Genomic DNA, 24437 nt, shown 5'->3' on the forward strand with positions numbered 1-24437 from the left:
GTTATATGTATGGTCTATCTCTCTCGCTAGAATGTCAGCTCCGTGAGGGCAAAAGGAAGAATCCCTAGCGCCTGGCCTACAGCCTGAGCTCCATAAATGTCAAATGAATGAACTCATTTGGCCATCTGAGCCTCAGCTTTCCCATCTGTAGGATGGGTGTGCCTTTCCATCTGGAGGCACCCCATATTCCACTCGCCCTTCCCATCCCCCGGAGCCTATAGCTCCTGCAATTCCACAGCCCAGGTTTACATTTTCCCATACTCTGGGAGCTGTAGCCCACCACGTGCACCAGGCACTGGCCAGACAGGACTACCACCCCCAGCATGCCTCGCGCGTTTAGGAAGTACCACAACCCGTAGGGGTGTCTGGGTCTGACACGGGCGCCGACGGCGCGGGAGCAGGGGCCAGCTTCCCTCTTGCTAAGCATCTGTGGTACGTCCCAAACCGGGCGCCCTCCAAGGCCCCGCGCTTCCGAGCTCCGCGCAAACTCTGGCTCTTGTACGACGGAGGTGGTTTGCTCTTCCGTTACCCCGTGGCTTCGGCTCATCTCCAGCAGGAAGGCGAGGCTTCCGCCCGGCGCAGGGGGTGAGCTGGAGCACCGTGCCCCCAAACCCTGGACAGCATTTGGGGGAGGGGGCTCTACTGGGGGGATCCCCTAATGGGCACATTGGGAGGCTCTGGGCCCGGGGTGGCGCTTAGGGGTGGCTGTTTTCGAGGGGTCCCTTAGGAAGTGGCGTTTGGGGACGCCCGGGTGGGATTTTTGAGTCTGTTTTTGGGAGTATCACCGGGCGGCAGGGTTTTTATACCCCTCGGAGACAGGGTTTAAGGGGATGTTTGAGGAGACCCTTAAGGTCCGTGTATTAGTACTCTGTCCATGGGGCAGGGTTTCGGGGTGCTCCCCAAAGAGAGAGGCGAAGTTTGAGCATCCCGAAGTCAGGGCGGAATTTGGGGAGAGCTTGTTTCAGGAAAGGTCTTGGTGACAGTGAGAACGTTCGGGACCGACGTGGCATTGTGGATGTATCTGTGGCCTTTGTGACCTCAGGCTGTATGATGAGGTCCCCCCGCGCTTGGGTACTCGGGGCGAGGAGAGTGGACACGTCGCGGCCCATATGCTTTTAAGGAGAGGAGCCCCCAGCCCAGGCTGTGGAAGGGACACTGGAACCCAGTGTGCCCAGGCTCTTCCCGAGGGGACAGCGTGCTGCCGGGCCTTCGTTGGCCGCGGCTTTTTTCATTATTCATGAGGAGGTGGGGCTGTTGAGGAAGCCTATTTTTGCCTCCTTCGCACCTGGTCCGCGGGAAGTATCGGCTTGTGAATTATTCACGAGAGGGCGGATCAGCGTGCTGGAGGGGTGTGCTGAAGGGGCGTTCTGCCGTCTGCCGGGCAAACTAGAACTCATTGATTAATCGTAAAGGTGAGTAGCGCCCCCCCCCCCCCCGTTTTCCGTGGCTTTTCTAGGGGCGTTGCGCATAATTCATGAGGGGCGTAGCTCTTACGGTCTCATCTGCATGACCGGCTGTTAGCTTTCCCTTTACGGGTTCCAGATTTAAGCCTTAAATCTAAGCAAAGGAGCGAGGCCTCCTGCATTGTTCATTCCTCATAGCTCAGTAATTCCAGATTATCAACAAAGGCTCTAGACTCCAATCTCATCCATCCTTGTCAGCTGTGTGGTCTTTGGCAAATCTTTCTGTGAGCCTGAAAATGGGTATGGGCATGATGATGGTCAGGTCATTTCACACTTTATTAGCCCATTTAATCCCCACAACAATCCTAGGAGGTAGGTTATTATTATCCCATTTTATAGATGAGGAAACTGGGACACTGGGAGGCTAATTTGCCTAAAGTTACTTACAGTCAGTGAGTGGCTGAGCCAGGATTCAAACCCAGTTAATCTAGTTCCAGAGTCTGTAGTCTTAATCAGATGCCATAATGTGTCCCCACCACCACCAGTTTAGTGGCAGGTACTAATAATGTTGGTCACACAGCACTTTGTGCCAGGCACTGTTCTAAGCCCTTTCTGCCTATTTACTCATTAAAACTCCATCTCAAGGTAGGTTACTATTGTTCTCATTTTATGGCGGGGGCGGGGGGTAGCAGGAAACAGTAGCCCAGAGAAGTGAAGTGTCTGGCCCCAGGTTACACAGCTAGTCATCGGTGGGTAGAAATGATTTTTGTGAGGGTTCAAGAGCTCTCTAAGGAGGTCACCTTCGAGCTAAGACCTGAAGGCCAGGAAGGAACCGATTTCCTGCTCTGCATTCCTGAGACCAGTGACACAATGCATGGAAAGGACCCATCACCATAATATGCCGCCTGTTAATGTGATCTGTTATTATTTGAGAGAAATGTCTCTCAGGTGCTTATTGTGTATCCGACAGTTGTATCTCTGGTGACCTGTTACTCTATCCTACCTATTCAGTGGACATTGTGGTGGCTTTAGCATTCTGTTTTCCAGTGTCCTTCTGGACGGTTGTCTCAAGGCATTGTGTTTTGTGTTTTTTTTAATTAAAACAAATTTTTAATGTTTATTTATTTTTGAGAGAGACAGAGACAGAATGCGAGTGGGTTGGGGCAGAGAGAGAGGGAGGCACAGAATCTGAAGCAGGCTCCAGGCTCCAAGCTGTCAGCACAGAGCCTGACACGGGGCTTGAACTCACAAGCTGTCAGATCATGACCTGAGCTGAAGTCGGATGCTCAACCGACTGAGCCACCCAGGCGCCCCAATTTTTTATTATTTAAAAAAATTTTTATTTTTGTGTAATCTCTACACCCAACATGGGGCTCGAACTCACAACCCCGAGATCCAGAGTCGTGCACTCCGCCGACTGAGCCAGCCAGGGGTCCCAAGTCATTGTTTTTTACATAATGCCCCACGTTGGAAGTTTCTCTCGCAACTGGGTATACCGTCACCCATAACTAATTTTTTTTTTACCCATAACTAATTTTATGTTATGTTATTTTATGTTATTTTGGGGTTTTTTTTTACTAATTTTATATTCATAGAGGTAGATATTTACATAGTTCTTTTATGTTAATATATAATACTTGAATTTAATAGTGCCCTGTGTCAGCGCTGCTCCGAGCTCACACTGTAATCCATATTCTCTCATTTTCCTAATAGCACATTTTGACTTTATGAGGTAGATGGGTTCTGTTACTATTCCCATGTTACAGTTGTGGCAGCTGATGCACCTGCCAAAGGCATATAATGAGTCTAGATTTGGTTGGACCAAGGCAGCCCTGGTTCCTGTTCAGTTAAGTCAGGGGTGGGGAGGAGGCAGCTGCACTTCCCCTGGGTTTCCCCTTTGGTTGTGCAGCATCATCTTTCATTATTCATGAACAGGAAGGTGTGGCTGTGTTGCCTTGGCTGGAGTACCACAATCCCTACTAGCTGGGCAGGGCTGTCTTGAGTGTTTCCGTTCATCCAGCCTCATACATAATTCATAAGTAACTAGGTGGGGCCTTTCTTGACCCCTCTGAGTTTCCAGGTTGAGCTGCTGCAGCATCATCATTCATTATTCATGAGCCGGGGCGGGGGGGGGGGGGGGGGAGGAGTGTGTTTTCCCTTTGGTAGCCCTACTTCCTTACTTGTGCTTATGGGGTATTAGATGCAGCAATAGGCGGACCCGTACCTTTTGTTCCAGCCCACCGGGCCTCATGCATTATTCATGATAAGATGTGGCCTTGGTCTCCTTGGCTTCCGGGCTGCTGTAAGGTCGTTAATTATTCATGAGCTACGGGGGCGTGGCTTCCATGTTTAACATTGGCTTTCTGGTTGCCGGGTGTTAGTCCGCCAGCCACCAGGCCTCATGCATAATTCATGATTGGGAAGTGTGGCCTTGAGGTCCTTCTTTTCCTTAGCCTCCTGGCTGCAACAATGTATTCATTATTCACAGTTCCATGGGGCGTAGCCTTTATGTTGTTTTACCTGTTTTCCCAGTTACTGCCACCTTCACCACCAGGTGGAGCTCTTCCTCTTCGAATGAGTCAGGGACCACTATACATGATTCATGAAATGGGCGCGGCCTGCCTGCATCCGGGTTCCTGGGGGGTGGGGCTCAAGGTTTTGTTCCGGCCTCAGACTCCGCAGCCGCCATCTTGTGTCGGCGGCGGAGGTGAAGGAGGTGGCCGGGGCGAGCGCAACCACTACGGCCGGGGGAGGAGAAGGCGGCCCAGGCGGAGGCGATTCGAGGCGGCCCAGGCGGCGGGGAGGAGGAGGAGGAGAAGGAGGAGGAGGGTGGCGGCCGGGCTTGGCTTCGGCTCCTAGAGGAGTTGGCGGCGGCGCGACCCGGGGAACCGGCATTGGTAACAAACGGCCTTTCTCAGCGCCTTGGCCGGGGCAGGGGTTTCGGGAGGCATTGGAGGGGCCTGGGTCGGCGCTGGGCCAGGCTGGTGTCGGGATTGGTGGTGGTGACTTGGCGGTGGTGATTCGGATGCTAGGGATCTGTGGGGAGGGGGGGGGTACAGATCTTGGGGCGGGGTCCACATTTCCCATCCTGGACCAGCCCAGTCCCTCGGGCTCTGAAATCTGACCTTGGGGTCAGGACCCCCCCCCCACCCCCACCCCCAGGATCTGCTTTTAGAGACTCAGGCTCAATATCCTTAGTCAGGGTTCGGGACCCTGTCCCGAACCTTGTATCGCAGGTCAGAACGCCCCCCAGTAACCAATAGAGACTTAGGGGATTGACATTCCTGGTCGAAGCCCCCCCACACAATGCAAGCCATTAAAGACCTACCCCAGAATCTTCTTTCAGACACTTCTAGTTTCTCAGTATTTGCTCTTGCACCTTCCAAGAGGGGCTAGACCGCCGGGAATAGCCTTCATTTCTGAAAATCTTTCCTAGCATCTTCCTTCAGGCCACCCCCCCTCCCCCAACTCACACACGCATTATCTGCCCTCAGAGCTTCCAGGGAGACTAGACCCTGTGAAAGACGATTTGGGCCTGGCCTCCATGTCAGAGACCCATTCACGTCTTCAACCCCAACCTGGCCCTAACGTCTTCCATCAGAAAGCCCAGCATTTCTAATCCGAAGTTCTCAACATTTACCTTTAGAGGCTCCTCTAATTCCTGGTATCTGCTTTTAGAGACTTTCTGTACTTTAAGAGAATGCTTTCTTTTTCATGCTCAGTATTCTTTTTAGAGACTGCCTCTTGCGGGTCTCGGCATATCCCTGATCATAGGTTCCTAACTCCCAGGATGTTCCCTCAGAGCCTCCCAGAGGACCAGAAGCCAGGGCAGAACTGTTTGGACACATAATTTGTCCATCACAGATCCACCTGCCTTGGCAGACCCTAGTGCCTCCTGGCCGGTCCATCAGACTCCTCTCAAACCCCACCCTTCACTCAACCTCTGCCTTCAAAAGCCAACCAGGGTTCCAGCTTCTCTCACAGCTCCCTTAACCTCACATCAAGCCTCAGGATCTGCCCTCAGAGTCTTTGAAGGTTCCCAGCATCAGTCAGAGGCCCCCGGCTTCTGTTTTCAGGTTCATAGGACCCCAACATCGTTGTCAGATGTCCCTTTCCCCAACAGGCCCAGTTGTCTGTCCTCAGTCAGAGTAGAAAACCCCCTTCTCAGCATCTATTTGCAGAGCCTCCATGGGATTCCACATAATTGGTTAGAGAAACCCAACCCTGCTTGGAGACCTAGTCAGTATCTGCTTACTGAACTTTTTAGGGCCAGACCTGTCTGGGCTCAGCTTCCCCTCTCCTCTCTGTCAGAGCAGTTGCTGTACTTAGCATGTATCAATCAGAGATAAGACCAAGCCTTTGTGCTCCATTAGAAATCCCTCCCCAACCCTACCTGAGGACTTACATTCACCTCCGTAGCCTCCTGGGACTCTGATGTTGATGTCAGAGATCTCTCTCCCTACAAGTCCCTGTTATTTTTGGTCAAAGATTTTTCTGTGCCACCAGCATCTGCCCGATGAGACCCCTAGGTCCCCAGCATCCTCCTGATGGAGAGCACACCTCCCCCCAGACCCCAGCATCTTCCTACAGCCTCCTTGGGCCGCAGAATTCCCCACCCATTCCCTGTGCCACTTCCAGGGGACCTGGCTACTGCCCTCCTCCTTGCAGCCTCTGGGGACCTCTAGTGTAATTTCCTGGTCCTTCTCTGAGAGATCTTTTCCAAAGACCCAGATATGAGTCTTAACAGCCTGGCCTGGCTCTGCTCTGCCTGCCCCCTAGGGCTTCTAATCCCCTATCCCATCTCCCTCTGAGCCTCTATGGGCTCAGACAACCACCTCTTGACTCCTCTCTTTTATGTTCCCAGGGACTTCTCAGTTAAACCCTCCCAGGAGGTTTGACAGGCCCCAGCATCCTGTGCCCTAGCTTCCCCATCCTGATAACCTGACCCTGTGCCTGCCCCCTCTCAAACCTGCTCCAGGACTCCTACCTCAAACCTTCTTCTCTGGTTTGGGTGGTAGAGAATGCTCAGGCTTCACAATCACCAGTTTGGAGACCTCAGGCAAGTTCTGAAACTCTCTAAGCCCCAGTTCAGCTTTGCTGAACAATGGATAGTACATGCGTCCTAATTGGGGCCTGAGCATATGTTGAGGGAGAAAAGGTATCAATTTTGTACTGGGGGTGGGGAATCTTTAACTCCTCTCTGGGGTTTCTGCCCCAGAATCCCTCTGCTTGCCTTGACACTGGTCTGTTCCAAGTCTTAGCACTGGGCTGTTCCAAGTCTTAGCAATGGACACCCTCTCTGGAACAATCACCCAAAACCTGATTAGACCCTTGCTGGCGGCAACAGGAATCCAGAGGTAAAAAGTGCACATATTAAAGATCTCTCTGGTTCTGGATCTTCTCTCAGATTTAGGAAGCAAGGGAGATGGTGTGTCCCAGACAAGGAAATGGGTGACAAGGCAAGGAGATAACTAAGTAATGGAGGCCACTGCAGGTGCCCAGGGAGGAGCTTAGTTATGTCTTCAAGTTGCTGAGTTCTGACCACAGGAGTAGACATTTTTAACCTTCTCAGCAGCCCCTTGAGGACAGTCCCATTTGTCCCTACTTTTGGAGAAAATGGGGCTCAGAGTAAATGAGATCCCTTCCCCAGGTCAGAGGGTCCGTAAATGGAAAAATATGGTTTACTTTGCATACTAATTCACCAACTTTTTCTTGTCTAGGTTGGTGCTTTGCATTCCAAGTAATTAGGTTGGTTGGCTCCAGGGCCCTAGCCAGCCTCCTGCCTTCTGGGTCCTCCTCCCTCACGGCTCATCCCTTAGCCCTGTGGGCTGGGCCCTGAGCTTGGTCCTGACTCTCTTCTTCCAGGGGGCGTTTGGCAAACAGACCTGCACCAGTTGCCTGACTGTGGGCAAGTGATTGCAGTTCTCTGAGCCTTTGTTTTCTTATGTGTGATGTGGGAATGAGGTTATCTGGTTCGTGGGCATTGTTAGGATTAGACAAAGCCCTGTGATTGACAGGCGGTAAGCTTCTGGTAGATGGTAGGGAGCTCCTGTCCACTTGCTTAGTGTCAGAGTATGACAGGTGCCAAGATGAAATCTTAGGTATGATGGGGGGAGGCAGAAATGGCTCATTGGAGGAGAACAGGGGCTTAGAAGAGCACTGTGGGGTGAGGGGAAATGATTCAGGGTCCTGTTGTCTCCAGCATCTGGATCCAGCCACACACAGCTTTCACTCCCGCAGCAGGCTGTATTGTTCTGTCTCTGAGACCTGGTGTGTGATGCTTGGCAAGTTAATTTGACCTCATGAGCTCAGGTTTTCTCATTTGTCTGGCAAGGACACTCAACCCTGCCTTGCAGGGTCAGGACCATTGAGGGGATGAAATGTGAGAACACCAGGCGGCCGCCTGGACTTCAGGGTCAGCAGATCTGTTCTGGGCCCCGCTTGGCCACTGTGTTTGTGGGAACCTCAGTCAGGTCGCCAGATGTCCCCGAGTGAGTTTTTTTTCCCTCCTCTGTTAGTTGAGAGATGTCGCCAATAGTAGCCCAAACCCTATGGGGGTGCCCTGAGGACAAAGTGAGGCAAGGCTGATGAAGTGCTCAGTGTGACATCTGGCGCAAAGAAGATCTCTAATAAATATTCATCCACTGTAATTGTCCACCTGTGTAAGGGGCTCCGTATGCAGACAGGGCTTGGGAAGCATGTGTTTTATCTCTCACCGTGACCTCTTTTGTTGGCCTGGGCCTTTCCCCTCCCGGAGCTGGGGGGAGGGGTGGAGTGGGCTTTGTAAAACTCTGCCTCCCAAGCCCTTCTGGGGGGACTGGGTTTTCGGCAAGGTGTCTCCTGCCATCACGTTCCCCTGATGGACGTCTAAGCCATGTTTCCCTCCTGCGCCCCTGTCGCCGGGGTTAAGGGTGAGGAGAACAGCTGCTTGTTGTTGTGTGCCCGCTCTGTGCCAGGCTCTGTGGTCTGGGCTCTATTTCATCACTTCAGCAACTCCGTGGGGTAGGTAAGTTGCATTGTCAGCCCTGTCGCACAGGTGAGGGACCTGAGCCCCACAGGGGTTAAATGATGCCTGTCAAGGAGCGGCAGGGTCTGACCTGAGCCTACACCCTCCTCTGACTTTCCCACAAGGACATTCTTCTTGTCACTCCTCTCACCCTGCAGGACTGGAGTCTCTCCCTCATGCTGGGCTGGGGAGAAAGGCGAATGGCCTAGTGGTCAGCAACATGGATTGCAAGCCAGACCACCTGGGTTCAGATCTTAGCTCTGACAGCTGTGTGACCCTGGGCAAGTCACCTCACCTCTCTGTACCCGCCTCCTCTTCTGTAAAATGGAGACACTAGCCCTTAAGTCTTCCCTTCCCCCGCAGTCACCGCTAACCAACTGAAACGCCCATGTGCCCCAGGCTCACCTCTGACCCTCCTTTTCCCTTCCAGATGTCCAGCTCGCCGCTGTCCAAGAAACGTCGCGTGTCCGGGCCTGATCCAAAGCCGGGTTCTAACTGTTCCCCTGCCCACTCCGTATTATCCGAAGTGCCCTCGGTGCCAACCAACGTAAGTGTCTTCTCCCTGGACCCTGGCAGGCAGGGTGGTGGCGGTGGTGGGTGGGAGAGCCTTCTGTATCACTGTGCATCTGTCCACGCCCTCCTCCATTTCTCCCCCAACCTGTTCTTCTCTGTCCCTAGGGAATGGCAAAGAACGGCAGTGAAGCAGACATAGATGAGGGCCTTTACTCCCGGCAGCTGTAAGTGGGGCCTAGGTTGGGCCGAGCGGTGGGAGGGGCGCCGGGAGGATAGGGTCAGGAGGGCCAGGCCTTGACCTGGAATTACCCCCTGACCTGGCAGGTATGTGTTGGGCCATGAGGCAATGAAGCGGCTCCAGACATCGAGCGTCCTGGTGTCAGGCCTGCGGGGCCTAGGTGTGGAGATCGCCAAGAACATCATCCTTGGTGGGGTTAAGGCTGTCACCCTACATGACCAGGGCACCGCCCAGTGGGCTGACCTCTCCTCCCAGGTATCTCTCCCTGGCCCTTCTTCCCTGCTGACGTGCCGGTCCCCCGGGCTCCACCGCCACTCCCTCCTTCCCTGGCTCCCTTTTGCAGTTCTACCTGCGGGAAGAGGACATCGGGAAAAACCGGGCTGAAGTCTCACAGCCCCGCCTCGCTGAGCTCAACAGCTATGTGCCTGTCAGTGCCTACACCGGGCCCCTGGTCGAGGACTTCCTTAGTGGCTTTCAGGTACCTGGGGTTGGGGGTGCAGGGGGTGCTACCCAGCCTCCTTCCCAGTTGTCTCAGAGTACATCTCTGCTTTGTTCGTTAGTTCTCTATTAAGTGGGCTGGGCCGTGTGCCAGGTTTCATGCTAGGGATGCAGGTGGGATTTGGACCCTGGGCCTGCCTTTTTGGGGAGCGGGGCGTGTGAATGGGCAAGACCTGTGGCGTAATGGTTGTGAGCACGGGCCGGCGCCATGCTGCTGTGGTACGAGCCTCTAGTCTACTAGTGTGGCCTCAAGCAGGTCACTTCATCTCGGCTTTACTTTTTTTCATTTGTGGACCTGGGACCGATAGTAGTACCTACTTCGTAGAGTTTTTGTGAGGGCTAAGGGCTTAGAATAGCAGCTGGCACATGATAAAGGCCATCTGGTTATTCGTTGAATAAAAACTCTGAGCCGGAAAGAGGAGCTATGGGAGCGGAGATTTGTGCCCTGGGTGTCCCCGTGGGCCAGGGCACTGCCGCTGAGCCTGAGGCGGTCGTAGGAGCTCGCCCTGGCGGGGAAGGGCGGGCGGGCTTTCGGGCAGAAAGCAAAGTCCCAAGGAACACGGCTGAGCGGCATTGTCTCGAAAACTGGGAGCACGTGGGTGTGGTAGGAGTGAGCTCAGACTTTGGCTGCGGAGGGAGTTTTACTGCTGTGTCTCCCGGGCCAAGGCAGGGTTGTGGGCAGGCAGCAGTGGGCGTTGGTGTGTAAATGAGTCAGCTGTTCTCCACACTCCGTCCTCCTGGCCGCCTCATCACCTTGCCTGCTACCTTGCCCGCCCTGCCGTAAGGATTGGCATTTCTCTTCGCTGGGTCTCACCCTGGCTGCGTCTGCTACATCGTAGATACTTTGTGAAAGGGAGTTGAACAGGCAGAGCTTTAAGGGTCCTTCTCTCTGAGCCGCCACCCCCCCCCCCCACCCCCGGCACCAGCCTTCCTCCATTATTCTCTCTTCTCTGCCCCAGTCCTGGGCCCTTTTCCTGAGCTTCCACCTCTCCACAGGTGGTGGTCCTCACCAACACCCCCCTGGAGGACCAGCTGCGGGTGGGTGAGTTCTGTCACAGCCGTGGCATCAAGCTGGTGGTGGCAGACACGCGGGGCCTATTCGGGTGAGTGCCCCCGGCCTTGTCCCCCGACCCCTGCCAGGTCCTGGTCAAGAACCCCAAGCTCTCACTGCCCTCAGCACCCCGCTCAGCCGCCCGGGTTTTGGATTCTGTGTGTCCAACTCCCCCCACGTGGCATGGGCACTGTGCAATTCCCAGCAGCTACGGGCTGAATTTGCTCAGCAAGTATTCGCTGCACCTTGAGGGACGCACAGGTCCCGTGAACATGGGACTCTCGAGCATTAGTCCTGTTGCCTCCCTCTACAGGCAGCTCTTCTGTGACTTTGGAGAGGAAATGATCCTCACAGATTCCAACGGGGAGCAGCCACTCAGCGCTATGGTTTCTATGGTCACCAAGGTGAGATCAGCCTCGGGGGCCCTGGCAGGCAGGTGGGCAGCAGCAGGCCTTCCGTCTGCTCCTGGTACCCTGAGCCTGCCTCTGAGGCTCACTCTGCCTTTAACCAGGACAGCCCCGGTGTGGTCACCTGCCTGGATGAGGCCCGCCATGGATTTGAGAGTGGCGACTTTGTCTCCTTTTCAGAAGTACAGGGCATGGTTGAACTCAACGGAAGTCAGCCCATGGAGATCAAAGTCTTGGGTGAGCTAGGGCCTTGGAGGAATCAGGGAAGATAGGAGATATGTCCCTGGGCTCTGAGTGAGGGGAGACCCATCCTGGGTATCAGAGGTAAACCGGAGATAGAGTCCCCTGCTAGTGGGCATGGGGTAGAGGCGCTATCTCATGTTTGAGCTGTTCCTAGAATAGGTCCCTAGTATCTGTGTGGAGGGGGAGAAGTTCTCTGGTGTTTGAACAGAGCAGATCAGAGGATCCACTTGTGTCTGAGCCGATTTGGACAAGGAGCAGAAAACGTCTTCTAGTATGGACTTGGGTCCAAGGACACAGGCTCTCGTGGGCTCTGAGCCTGGGTCTTGGGGAGAGGAGAGATAATTTCTAACGTCCAAGTAGAATCCAGGGTGGAGAGATGGCTCCTGATGACTGAGCTGGATCGGGGATGGATTTTCCCTTATCTTGGGGGTGTTGTGGGTTTTAGGGAGGGCGGGTAGCCTGACAGTTTCCCCGTCTACCTAGGTCCTTACACCTTTAGCATCTGTGACACCTCCAACTTCTCCGATTATATCCGTGGAGGCATTGTCAGTCAGGTCAAAGTACCTAAGAAGATCAGCTTTGTGAGTGTGGGGGGTAGTGAGTGGGCTGTGGGGGGTGGTTCTGGGCATTTCTAGGCTCTGATGATGCCCTGCCCCCCACAGAAATCCTTGCTGGCCTCACTGGCAGAGCCTGACTTTGTGATGACGGACTTCGCCAAGTATTCCCGCCCTGCCCAGCTGCACATTGGCTTCCAGGCCCTACACCAGTTCTGTGCTCAGCATGGCCGGCCCCCTCGGCCCCGTAATGAGGTGGGTGACTCAGTGGGCCAACCAGGGCAGATGACCTCGGCACTGAGGGCACACCGTGCCTCTACCGGTCTACTCTTCCCCGTCCCCTTCCTCCCTCCCCATCCCTCTTCCACCAGTGGCCTGACAGGTGCCTTTTTGGTTCCTTCTGCCTCACCAGGAGGATGCAACAGAGCTGGTGACCCTAGCGCGGGCCGTGAATGCTCGAGCCCTGCGAGCAGTGCAGCAGGACAGCCTGGATGAGGACCTCATCCGGAAGCTGGCATATGTGGCTGCTGGGGATCTGGCGCCTATAAACGCTTTCATTGGGGGCCTGGCTGCCCAGGAGGTCATGAAGGTCAGGATGGGTAGAGAGAGGCAGGGGCAGGCCAGGCACCTCCCTGAGTCCCATCATTTATTGTCCATCTGTGTCAGTCCCCAAGTAACCACTGACCACTTTCCCTCCCCTCCCCAATCCCCAGGCCTGCTCCGGGAAGTTTATGCCCATCATGCAGTGGTTGTACTTTGATGCCCTGGAGTGTCTCCCTGAGGACAAAGAGGCCCTCACGGAGGACAAGTGCCACCCGGTATGTGTGTATGGCCCATGGGGGGGGGCCCATGGGGAAGACATCATTGGGGGCATTTCTGGCGAGGCTCCCTCTGACCTGGCCCTTGTCCCTTCGTGTTCCTCAGCGCCAGAACCGTTACGATGGGCAGGTGGCCGTGTTTGGCTCAGACCTGCAAGAGAAGTTGGGCAAGCAGAAGTACTTTCTAGTGAGTAATCCCCTTAGACGCCTGGAACCTTCACCTCCCTGGGCCTTCGGCTATCTCTTCTAGAGTCTCCCACCTCTCAAGGGAGAGTCTTGCGGTTCTTGTACCTCTGTCGCGTGCCTTTTGCCATGTTCTTTATCTCGAGGGAAAGCCTGGCGTGTCCTTCTGTTTCCCCCCACCCTGGCTCTGCCTTTCCTCAGACGGCTATGGGTTGTTTTTTCTAGCCCTGAGACTTGAGGATGTGGCCCCTAGACCCGCTTCACCTCTCCTGCTGTCTTTGGGGAGAGTGAGGAGTAATATGTGGTGTCACGCTCACCTGTGCCACCCTAACCAGCCTGTCTCTCTTCAACTGCCTCCTAGGTGGGTGCAGGAGCCATCGGCTGTGAGCTGCTCAAAAACTTCGCCATGATTGGGCTGGGCTGTGGAGAAGGTGGAGAGATTGTGGTCACAGACATGGACACTATCGAGAAGTCAAATCTGAACCGACAGTTTCTGTTCCGGCCCTGGGACGTCACGGTGAGTGGGCTGGGGAGAGGGGGTGAGATTTTGTCATCTCCCTTTTCCTCCTGTCTTTCGCTTCCATTCTTTCTGGAAAGGAGGCCTTTCCACCTTTTTCATTCACTTCTTTCCCTCAGCTTCTCTGTGTCTCTCGTTCAGCATTTATCGAGTACCCTTCCATCGGATCTGCCGTGTTTCATCTTTTTTTATTTTTTATGTTTTCTTTTTTCTTGATCTCTTATCAGTGCTGGTTGGGACAGTGTGTAGGGGTCCCCCAAACCACACCCGGGTCCGATGCTGGACTAGGAGGACTCAGGACAGCTTGTGGCCATTTTCACGGCTATGATTTCTTCCAGCAAAAGGATGCAGAGCAAAATCAGCAAAGGGAAAAGGCACCCGGGGCGAAGTCTAGGGGAGACCAGACACAAGCTTCCGAGACTCCTCTCCCAGTGGAGTCGCACGGGACACCCTTACTTCCCCCACTAGCGAGTCGTGACCACACACGTGAAATGTTGCCAACCAGGGAAGCTCACTAAAGCCCCAGCACCTAGGGTTTGTACTATGGGCTGGTCACATAGGCACCGTCTGCTGGGCACATACCCAAATTCCAGCCTCTTAGAAGGAAAGCAGGAGTTCGGCACACATCACACTGTTTGCATAAGCAGTCTAGGCACAGTGAGCCACCCTAATCAGATAAGGAATGGTGAGAACCGTCCTGAAATCCAGGTTCCTAGACCGGCCAACCAAGGGCCGACCTTGCCAGCAAGCCTTCCCTTAGGAGAACATCTGTGCTACATTCACACTTTTCTGCCAGATGGAGCCCGGGCTGTTCAGGGATCGAGCTGGGAAGCCTTCTGTAAGGGACAGTGCCATGTTTGCCTGCCCAGGATCTGTTCCCCTTCCATTTATTGACTTAGTCACTAGGTAGTCGTGGGCGTAGGTGCTGCTCTTGCACTTGGGATACGCCAAGGAGACAAAGGCTCTGGAGAGGGAGGACAGGCCATAAGCAATCAACACAGCAAAGCGGTGCAGTTTGTAGTTAATGTTGGTAAGTGCTGTGCAAAGGAAACAACGAAAGCAAGCTAAGGGAAGTCAGGCGTGCCCAGGAGATGGGTTGGCAGTTTTGCATTACAACAGCTGAGGAAGGATTTGTTTCTGCAGACCTGGAGGGTAGAAGGGAGTAGGGCCCCTTTTTCTGGGTAAGAGCATTCCAGGCCAGGATCTTGATGGTGTGGCGGTGGGTAGGAGATGAGCTAGAGGAAGTGGGGGCCAATTCATTTTCCCCTCAGTGGAGGAGGGACATGACCTGACCCGGGCTTTGAAAGGATCCTGTTTCGTTGGAGAGAATGTGCCCCAGCCCTGGGTGCCGTTCCCTGAAAGAGCGGTAGGTATTGGGTAGGCATAAACACAGATGCCTGGCCTCTTGTCTCCAGTCTGCATTTGTCCAACTGCTTCTCTTTCCACTGAGCCCCTGCCATCTCTGTTCCAGCCCTAGCCGTGTGGCACTATCACAGACTGTCTCCTCCTAAATCGGGGAGCTTTCTGAACTCAGGGCCTGGTTCTTCCCAGGCATTAAATAAATCTACTTTTAGGAAGACAGCCCTATCGAGGTTTGTTGGATGAGTGCGTGAATAACTGAGCTCCGTTTTCCCGTCCCACCCTCGGCCCCCTAGAAGTTAAAGTCTGACACGGCCGCTGCGGCTGTACGCCAGATGAATCCGCACATCCGGGTGACGAGCCATCAGAACCGTGTGGGCCCTGACACGGAGCGCATCTATGACGACGATTTTTTCCAAAACCTGGATGGTGTGGCCAATGCCCTGGACAACGTGGATGCCCGTGAGTTTGGAGGCGGGTGAGGTGGTCAGGGCAAAGGCGTGCGCGCGTGCGTTGTCAGGGGGGCCTGTCTTCCCGTTCTCTGTTGACATTCCTTTCCTGGCACTCCTGTTGTCTCCCCGCCTCCCCCCCATAGGCATGTACATGGACCGCCGTTGCGTGTACTACCGTAAGCCGCTGCTGGAGTCTGGCACGCTGGGCACCAAAGGCAACGTGCAGGTGGTGATCCCCTTCCTGACAGAGTCCTACAGCTCTAGCCAGGACCCGCCTGAAAAGTCCATCCCCATCTGCACACTGAAGAACTTCCCCAACGCCATTGAGCACACCCTGCAGGTGATCAGCTTTGTGGGGAGAGGGGAGGGAGCAGCCACTGGGCCCCCTCAGGGGTCCCAAGCCTCCTAAGCTCAAGATGTGCTTTTTCTCTACACTGGCCTCCCTCACTTCCCATCCAGCAACCCGGGTTTTTAGAGCGATTCATTCGTTCTTTTTCTTTTATTTTGAAAAGTTTTCAACGTGTAGAGAACTGCAGAGAGTGGCATGAGGAATACTCAAATATCGTTCCTCGCCTAGATGTAATAGTAACTGTTAACGTTAGGACCCTTTTTTTAAGTGCATTTTCTTCTTCGTTTCCTGTATTTTTCCTTGTTTGGGCTGGACTGTTATCACGGACCGCACAGCACTTCACTCCTTCATACCTCTAGTATGTTCTGCATAACACGGTCTCTCAGCCTTGGCATTACTGACACGTGGGGCCACATATTTCTTTGTCAGGGTTGCGGGGACATCCTCTGCACTGTCCAGTGCTTGGCAGCATCCCTGGCTTCTGCCCACTAGATGCCACTAGCATCCTTTTGCAGTTGCGACAATTCAGGATGTTTGCACACATTGCCACACGCCGCCCCCCCCCCCCCCCCCGCCAACTTCGGGGGACAAAAGCGCTCCCGAGTGACAACTCCTATCCAGCCAAAACCCCACTTTCACGCAGAACAATTAACAGTATTTTCTTACTGCCTCCTCCAGTTATTTGTCTCTAATGCTTAGTCCCTATTCAGGTCTCCCCAGCTGTAGCTCAGAGTGGCTTTAACAGCAAGTTTCTCAGGATGATTCTGTTTGTGTGATGCATGTGCGAATACAATACGGCACAGTGAGCCTATCACCAGGCTGAGTTATGACAAAGTGAACACACCTGGGTGACCGGCCCTGGGGCCACAAACCAGAGCCGAACGGCAACCCGAGGATAACCGTTGTGCAATCAGAATGGCCCTGTGGTCTTTGAGAGCAAACCATTCAGGATGTTTAGTTAGGGGTGTGGGGCGAGACCGGGAATAGGGAAATAGAGAAAAACTGGTTTCCTCGGCCACCTTCCCTTCTGACCTATAGTTCAAGCGGGGGTGTTCATATTTGAGCACCCACCTCGGGCTCACTAAGCCACGTGTGACTTTGGACTCCGCCTCTCTGTGCCGGATTCCTCTTCTGTGAAATGGGGCTGACTGCGTGTCTGCTTCACAGTTGTAAAGCCCTTAGTGTTTACTGTGCATCTGGTGCTGTTTTAGGAAACTCAGTATATACACACTTGCTCGTTTTTTCTTTGCAACCTCACCACACAGGTATTATTGTTACAGCATCTGTTTTAGAAAGGAGGGTGTAAAGGTAAGTGTTACTATATGCTCCTGAAGTCACAAAACCATATACTAGGTAGCGGAGCTGGGGTTTGAACCTAGATGTCTTACCCTCCAAACCCCCTCGCCAGTGAGTGCGTTTATTGTCCTAGGAATTTTCACCGTGCTGAGTGGCTGTCTTGTTTGCTGCCAAGCCCCTGGGTCCTGTATAGCGACCGTTTAGGTTTGGGTCTGAAGTTTTGGTTTTTTCTTTCTTTTTTTAAATTGTGGTAAAAAATACATGACCGAATTGTTTTGTTTTTTCATCAAGATGTAACGTATCTCTAGTAAGGCACACAGATCCTTAAGAATGACTTTGTTTTGACACGAACACTAGCATAGCCGCTGGTCAGTTCAAGCTCATTGGTTTTTAAATTGAGGGGCCGTGGGGGGGTGGGGTGGAAGGTTGGGAACCCGTGGTGGGGGGCTTCTCTTTTCCCAGAGCAGCTGTGTTTCTTCCGATTGGATTTATTCACTTTCTTTTTTAAACTTGTTTCTTTCTTAATGTTTATCTTAGGGAGAGAGGGAGAGACAGTGTGAGTGGGGGAGGGGCAGAGAGAGAGAGGGAGACAGAGAATCCAGAGCAGGCTCCAGGCTCCAACTGTCAGCACAGAGCCCAACGTGGGGCTCGAACCCACGGACCGCGAGATCATGACTTGAGCCGAAGTCGGATGCTTAACCGACTGAGCCGCCCAGGAGCCCCTCAACGGATAGTCTTTCTAATGACGTACACCCATTTGTCAACCATCACTCCATGTAGTCCATTTGGTCTGTCTTGCAGTGGGCTCGGGACGAGTTTGAAGGCCTCTTCAAGCAGCCGGCAGAAAACGTCAACCAGTACCTCACGTAAGTACCCAAACGCCGCCCCCGTGCCACCCCTGCCTGCCAGCCAAGGCGTCCCGTCTGCTTTCCTCACTAGTAACACCCAGCACCAGGCACACTTGTCAAATGAATCCATGAATCCTGGGGGTCAGGACTAGCTTCCCGTGGAGAAAGTGGGGTTGCCCTGGAGCCCACTCCTGGGGCCGCTGTGTAATCCTGCCCCTTTGACCCCTCCAATTCCTGATAGAGACCCCAAGTTTGTGGAGCGGACCCTGCGGCTGGCGGGCACCCAACCCCTGGAGGTGCTGGAGGCCGTGCAGCGCAGCCTGGTGCTGCAGCGGCCACAGACCTGGGCCGACTGTGTGACCTGGGCCTGCCACCACTGGCACACCCAGTACTCTAACAACATCCGGCAGCTGCTGCATAACTTCCCTCCCGACCAGGTAATGCCCGCTTGCCAGGTCCGTTTGGCGCAGTGCGTTTTCCCGAGATAGGAACCTGCTGTGGGCTCTCCACGTGCTCTTCCCAGTCACCAGTCCAGCTGTGGCAGGCGCCCCGAGGCACGGGGATCTCAGAAGAATGATTAAGTCTGACCTGTTTCTCCCGTCGTATTGCCTTTGAGCCAGAGACTTCGTTTCTGTCTCCTTTACCTGTGGCATTCTGAGTCACACTTGATTCCCAAGGCTATACGATTATGGGGGAAAAGTTTTGTAGTTGAGAGCATGGGAATCCATATGGGTTCGAATCCCAGCTCCATTTGCACTTGGGGGAGTCACATAAGTTCTCCCTGCACCTCAGTTTCCTCTTGTGTGAAGTAGACCTGGTAGTAATTTACCTCGTGGGGGTTTTTGTGACGATTCGTTGGTACTTACTAATAGTAAGTTAGTACGGTGCCTGGCCGTCTGTAAGAGTTGGTGAAATGGCTGTGTATCTTGCACAAAGTGAGCGCCCGCCTCAGTGAGGTTCCTGGTTCAACCTGGCATCGGAGCTTCCACCTCCAGGACCCTGCAGTAGGGGTCTTGCGTGACTGACTCCAGCGCCTTATGTGTGCCCAGCGAGTCAGGGCACGTCTGGGGCCAGTGCGAGGAGGCAGGCCTGTTAGGCCTCTCCTCTCAGGTCCTGCCCCTCAAAAATCTCTTTACTCCTCTAGCTCACAAGCTCGGGAGCTCCATTCTGGTCTGGGCCCAAGCGCTGTCCACACCCGCTTACCTTTGATGTCAGCAATGTAAGTCTCCTCCCTGGGGTCTCCTCAGGTCGGGTGGGGGGGTGGGAGGGAAGGAGGCTGAGGCACATCAGGTGAGAGCTGATGGGTTCACCCTTCCGGGCCCTGCCTTCTCACAGCCCCTGCATCTGGACTATGTGGTGGCTGCCGCCAACCTGTTTGCCCAGACCTACGGGCTGACAGGCTCTCAGGACCGAGCTGCCGTCGCCACACTCCTACGGTCTGTGCAAGTCCCCGAGTTTACCCCCAAGTCTGGCGTCAAGATCCACGTCTCTGACCAGGAGCTGCAGAGCGCCAATGCCTCAGTTGGTAAGGGTGTTTGGCCAGTCGGCCCGGAGTCCCCACCTACCTTGTGCCTGGCCTGGGCCAGCCTCCCCACCGGTCCTCGGCCCCTGGCTCTGCTCTGCATCCCCAGGCCTGAGGCTTCCCCACACCTTCCTTTGATCCTTCCTCTGAAATGATGAAGTTCATTTGGGCAAATTCTCTCTCTCTCTCTCTCTCTCTCCCTCCCTCTCTCTCCCTCCCTCTCTCTCCCTCTCTCTCTCTCCCTCTCTCTCCCTCTCTCTCTCCCTCTCTCTCCCTCTCTCTCCCTCTCTCTCCCTCTCTCTCCCTCTCTCTCTCCCTCTCTCTCCCTCTCTCTCTCCCTCTCTCTCTCTCCCTCTCTCTCTCCCTCTCTCTCTCCCTCTCTCTCTCCCTCTCTCTCTCCCTCTCTCTCCCTCTCTCTCCCCCCCTCTCTCTCCCCCTCTCTCTCTCCCTCTCTCTCTCCCTCTCTCTCCCTCTCTCTCTCCCTCTCTCTCTCCCTCTCTCTCTCCCTCTCTCTCTCCCTCTCTCTCCCCCTCTCTCTCCCCCTCTCTCTCCCCCTCTCTCCCTCTCTCTCCCTCTCTCTCCCTCTCTCTCCCTCCTTCCTTCTCCCTCCTTCCTTCTCCTCCCCAATGTTTTGCCTTTAAGAGAACTAGCTGTTTGTTTCTCGTGCTCCATGTGTATTTGCCTTGGAAAGAAAAACTTTTCTGTTTCTTTTTTATGTTTCTCTGGGGGTATGAACTCCACAAATGGTCTCTTTCCCTGATATCTGCCCCCCGTGTTCCTCTGTGTCTTCATCTTAGTATTGCCCTCCATATATCTTTCCTCGTCCCCCTCAGCACTCCCCCCCCCCCCCACCGTCTCCCTCTCCATATCTCTTCCCCTCAACTCCCCGTCTCTCTCCATCTCTTTTCCTCCAGCTCATGCCGAATATCAGGTGAAGGGCCAGATAAGAACTCTTAGGCTTTACAGGCCACATAGTGTCTGTGGCTAATCACCTGTCACAGTTGAAGCACGAAAGGAGCCATACACAACATGTAAATGAATGAGTGTGGATGTTTTCCAGGAAAATTTTACACATACAACAGGTGGCAGGCTGAATTTGGTTCAGGGGCTATAGTTTGCTGACCCCTGATTTCTATGTATTTATCTCTTTTCTTCTGTACCTGTCCCTGTCCGTAGATTAGATACTGCATCTATAGCTTTGTGACCCGCCCCCCCGCATTTACCATCACCACCCCCCCATCTTCTTCTCCACAGATCTCCCTTCTCCTGTCATCTCCCCATCTCCTTTCCCACATATCTACCCCCTCATATTCCTCTCTGTATGTTTATTCTCATCTTTTCTTCCACATCTCCTTTCGTCTTATCCCTGTATTTGCTCCATTTTTCTCCTCATACACATATGTAGGTATGTACGTATAGTTGTGTAAGTGGACACAAGATGTAATAGTGCATATTACACCTGTATAATGTACATATGGTATGCGTAAAGTGTATATAAGCAATATGTAAGGCGTGTATGAAATATACAACATACAGGGGCGCCTGGGTGGCTCAGTCGGTTGAGCGACCGACTTCAGCTCAGGTCATGATCTCACAGTCTGTGAGTTCGAGCCCCGCGTCAGGCTCTGTGCTGACAGCTCAGAGCCTGGAGCCTGCTTTGGATTGTGTCTCGCTCTCTCTCTCTGCCCCTCCCCCACTCATGCTCTTTCTCTCTCCGTCTCAGAAATAAATAAACATTAAAAAAAATAAAAGAAATATACAACATACATAAAATTTCCTACTTGTCAAATGCCCCCAATTTTCCCCTTTTTATATCTTCTGTTCCTCTGCCATATCTTTTCTCTATCTCCATGTCTGCATGTCCCCCCCCAGTATTCCCTCTGTATATCTTTGTCGCCCCCCGTCCCCTCCCCATAGTCTTATCCATGTCTCCCCACTTCTTTTGTAACATTCTCCCCAAGACGTATAGCTCTCCCATCTGGCTCTGTCCACGTCCACTTCCTCCTGATGTCTTGCTTAGTGTCTCTGGAGATCTCCCTCTTGATATACCCATTCCCCTTTCTGTCTCCTTCAGGTTTATGCTCTCTTGCCCTGCCCTACCTCTTCCCCTTGTGCCTCCTCTCTCCCAGGATAGTTTTCCTTTTCACATCTTTTCTCTACCTGGACATATTTTGCCACCCCTGCCTCCCACCCTGGGCTCCTGTTTCCCCCTCAGACGCTGGCCTGGGATCTAAATGGCTGATGGTATCCCTTTCTTCCTGCAGATGACAGCCGTCTAGAGGAGCTCAAGGCCACACTCCCCAGCCCAGAAAAGCTCCCTGGATTCAAGATGTACCCCATCGACTTTGAGAAGGTGCTGGGTGGGGGCCCTGGGCAGGCAGGGGGATGGGCTAGACAGCACAGGTCTGTGGGGATCTGGAGGCAGCCCCAGGCCTTTATGGGGATTGGATCATGGGCCTGCCACAGGCCCTGAAAGAAAAGACGTTCCTAGCCATGCGTTTGTGATCTGAGAGAGCCCAGCAGGTAATTGCAGTGGAGGATACTTGTGTCCCTAAAGTCCAGGAATCCTCTTTCTCCTCTGATCCTGTCATCATCTCCCCACCCTTCCCCTTCTCCATCCCCCCATCGTAAAAGGATGATGACAGCAATTTCCATATGGATTTCATTGTGGCTGCATCCAACCTCCGGGCAGAGAACTATGACATTCCCCCTGCGGACCGGCACAAGGTGAGGGGAATCTGGACCTGATTTCCTGCCTCCCCCCCTAAACCTCCCAGACTTGAGTTCTCCACATCCCATTCACTGTGGGCTCTGAGCTTCTTCTACCTCGACTACCACCTTTCTTGATCCTTCTGCCTCACAGAGCAAGCTGATTGCAGGGAAGATCATCCCAGCCATTGCCACGACCACGGCGGCTGTGGTTGGCCTTGTGTGTCTGGAGTTGTATAAGGTGGTGCAGGGGCACCGACAACTTGACTCCTACAAGAATGGTTTCCTCAACTTGGCCCTGCCCTTCTTTGGCTTCTCTGAACCCCTTGCCGCACCCCGTCACCAGGTGAGGGCCTACATCAGGGCAGGTGGGTTTGTGAGTGGGGTGTTTCTCTGTAGAGCTTGCTTTAGTTTGCTTCATAGCTTGTCACCAGGTGAGAGTGTCTGTCAGTGTGTACCTTCTTTTGTGCACCCGTATTCATTTATTCACTTACCATATTTTGTGCTAAGTATTGGTCTGAATCTGCCAGTGGAAGCCCTTAGAAAAGATGGGATTTTTTTTTTAATTTTTTTAATGTTTTTATTTATTTTTGAAGGAGAGAGAGAGCTTGAGTGGGGGAGGAACAGAGAGAGGGAGACATGGAATTTGAAGCAGGCTCCAGGCTCTAAGCTGTCAGCATAGAGCCTGATGCAGGGCTCGAACTCACGAGCTGTGAGATTGTGACCTGAGCCGAAATCGGACGCTTAACGGACTGAGCCACCCAGGTGCCCCAATGGGATATTTTAATTGTGCCCAAGGAGGTTATTAATGACACAAAAAGAGCAACCAACGTCCATTGGGTGCTTATTCTAATTACTTTTACATGTTTCATTCATTAATTCACTTCAAAGTTTAATTGAGCACCTGTGTGCCAGGTACTCTTAATAGGTGTCAAGAAACTCTATTGTGAAATAGAGTGTATAAATGACATGATAAGTGGTTTTAGAACCCCCAAAAAAGGGCAGGGTAAGGAGGACTTGAGTACCAGGTGTCAAGGGGATGGGTCGGGGATTTTAAATGTGAGATGGTCAGGAAAGGCCTTGCTGGACAGATGACATTTGAGCCCAGACTTGGAGGAGAGGAGACCAGGCAGGCTCCTGGGGGGAGGGCATTCCAGGCAGTGGGATCAGTCTCCAAGGGTTTTGAGGTAGGAGCATGCCTGGCACAGTTGAGGAAGACTAAGTCGTTAGAGCAGGAGTGAGAGGTTGAGGGGGTAGAAGATGAGAACAGAACAGGATCCCAGTGATTAGGCCATGTGGGTCATAGGTCATCGGAGGGTTTCCGTGCTTAACTCGGGGTTTGACGGAAGCCACACGTTTTTGACCAAAGAAGCTTGCAGTCTGACTTAGCGTGTTAGCATGAGCGGTGGTGAGTGGGGCAGAGGCCGAAGATAGGACTGACCCTTTGGTGGCCCCCATCCCATGGGACCGCTCCTTGTCCCGCAGTACTATAACCAGGAGTGGACGTTGTGGGATCGCTTTGAGGTACAAGGACTGCAGCCTAACGGGGAGGAGATGACGCTCAAACAGTTCCTCGACTACTTTAAGGTGAGGTCCCTCCCGCACTCTCCCCCGACCTGCCGGCAGCGCGTGCAGGTGACTCACTGGTCTGTCAATCCCCATGACACTGCTGTCCCCTTCTCCCTCCTCCAGACAGAGCATAAGTTGGAGATCACCATGCTGTCTCAGGGCGTGTCCATGCTCTACTCCTTCTTCATGCCAGCCGCCAAGCTCAAGGAACGGTTGGATCAGCCGTGAGTTGGATGGCGGGGGGGCCTCCACTTGCAGCTACTCCACCCCTGTTCACCACCCTCCGCTTCTGCCTCCCTGCCCCCCCTCCTTGCCTTTTGCCTCTCTGACCTGCCCCTCCCCCCGCGCCCAGGATGACTGAGATCGTGAGCCGCGTGTCGAAGCGAAAGCTGGGCCGCCACGTGCGGGCGCTGGTGCTTGAGCTGTGCTGCAACGACGAGAGCGGCGAGGACGTCGAGGTCCCCTACGTCCGATACGCCATCCGCTGACCCTGTCCATGCCCGTAGACTGGCCCCAGCCCCACCCCCTCCAGCCCAGGGGCTCCCATTTGGCCTCCGGCAGTGGCCCAGCTAGCCACACTTGGTGTTCCCTCTTCATCCCCCTACCTGCACCCCTCTTGCCGCTGCTTTCTACCTTGTTTGGAACCTGAATCCTAATAAAGAATTAACCCAGATGTGGCATGCCCTGCTGGTTCCAGGGAAGGAAGAGACTTCCTGGAGCTGTCTGGTTCAGGTGGTAGCCCAAAGGGCTCAGCGCCCGCCCCCCCCTCCCCCCCCCCCCCAGCTGCCAGTTGCCTGGGCAGAGAAAACGTGGCAATTGCCACCTCTTCCTCCTGCCCTCCCTGCTTAGGAAGAAACTAGAATGCGGGTACCTAGGCCCATGTGACTATATTTGAGCGGGGG

The 24437-nt window shown here is 53.8% G+C and overlaps 1 protein-coding gene across 2 annotated transcripts; it reads left to right on the plus strand.

Moving 5' to 3' along the window:
- The first annotated feature begins 565 nt into the window (after positions 1 to 565).
- Positions 566 to 24208, plus strand: UBA1 (ubiquitin like modifier activating enzyme 1). 2 transcript variants are annotated; one of them, XM_004000425.6, is made up of 26 exons: positions 566 to 585; positions 8840 to 8956; positions 9088 to 9146; positions 9247 to 9415; positions 9504 to 9638; positions 10655 to 10761; positions 11023 to 11113; positions 11221 to 11353; positions 11843 to 11940; positions 12022 to 12168; positions 12326 to 12502; positions 12627 to 12731; positions 12838 to 12918; positions 13276 to 13431; positions 15087 to 15252; positions 15386 to 15582; positions 17689 to 17753; positions 17977 to 18172; positions 18880 to 18954; positions 19071 to 19260; positions 21522 to 21610; positions 21892 to 21984; positions 22121 to 22312; positions 23452 to 23553; positions 23659 to 23759; positions 23888 to 24208. In XM_004000425.6, exons 2-26 carry the CDS (start codon positions 8840 to 8842, stop codon positions 24021 to 24023), a joined length of 3177 nt encoding a protein of 1058 aa, XP_004000474.1. In that variant the 5' UTR covers positions 566 to 585; the 3' UTR covers positions 24024 to 24208. The 2 variants fall into 2 exon arrangements, with proteins under 2 accessions (XP_004000474.1, XP_004000473.1); XM_004000424.6 differs by lacking the exon at positions 566 to 585 and adding an exon at positions 4103 to 4300.
- The last annotated feature ends 229 nt before the right edge of the window (positions 24209 to 24437 follow it).

The sequence above is a fragment of the Felis catus genome, chromosome X (assembly GCF_018350175.1).
Source record: "Felis catus isolate Fca126 chromosome X, F.catus_Fca126_mat1.0, whole genome shotgun sequence".
Classification (NCBI taxonomy): domain Eukaryota; kingdom Metazoa; phylum Chordata; class Mammalia; order Carnivora; family Felidae; genus Felis; species Felis catus.

Bases quoted from the DNA above. Each gene is read 5' to 3' on its own strand.
- UBA1 (XM_004000425.6), top strand. From the start codon at position 8,840: ATGTCCAGCTCGCCGCTGTCCAAGAAACGTCGCGTGTCCGGGCCTGAT. The intron at 17,754-17,976 runs GTAAGTACCCAA...AATTCCTGATAG, and splicing joins AACGTCAACCAGTACCTCAC to AGACCCCAAGTTTGTGGAGC. The intron at 19,261-21,521 runs GTAAGGGTGTTT...TTCTTCCTGCAG, and splicing joins GAGCGCCAATGCCTCAGTTG to ATGACAGCCGTCTAGAGGAG.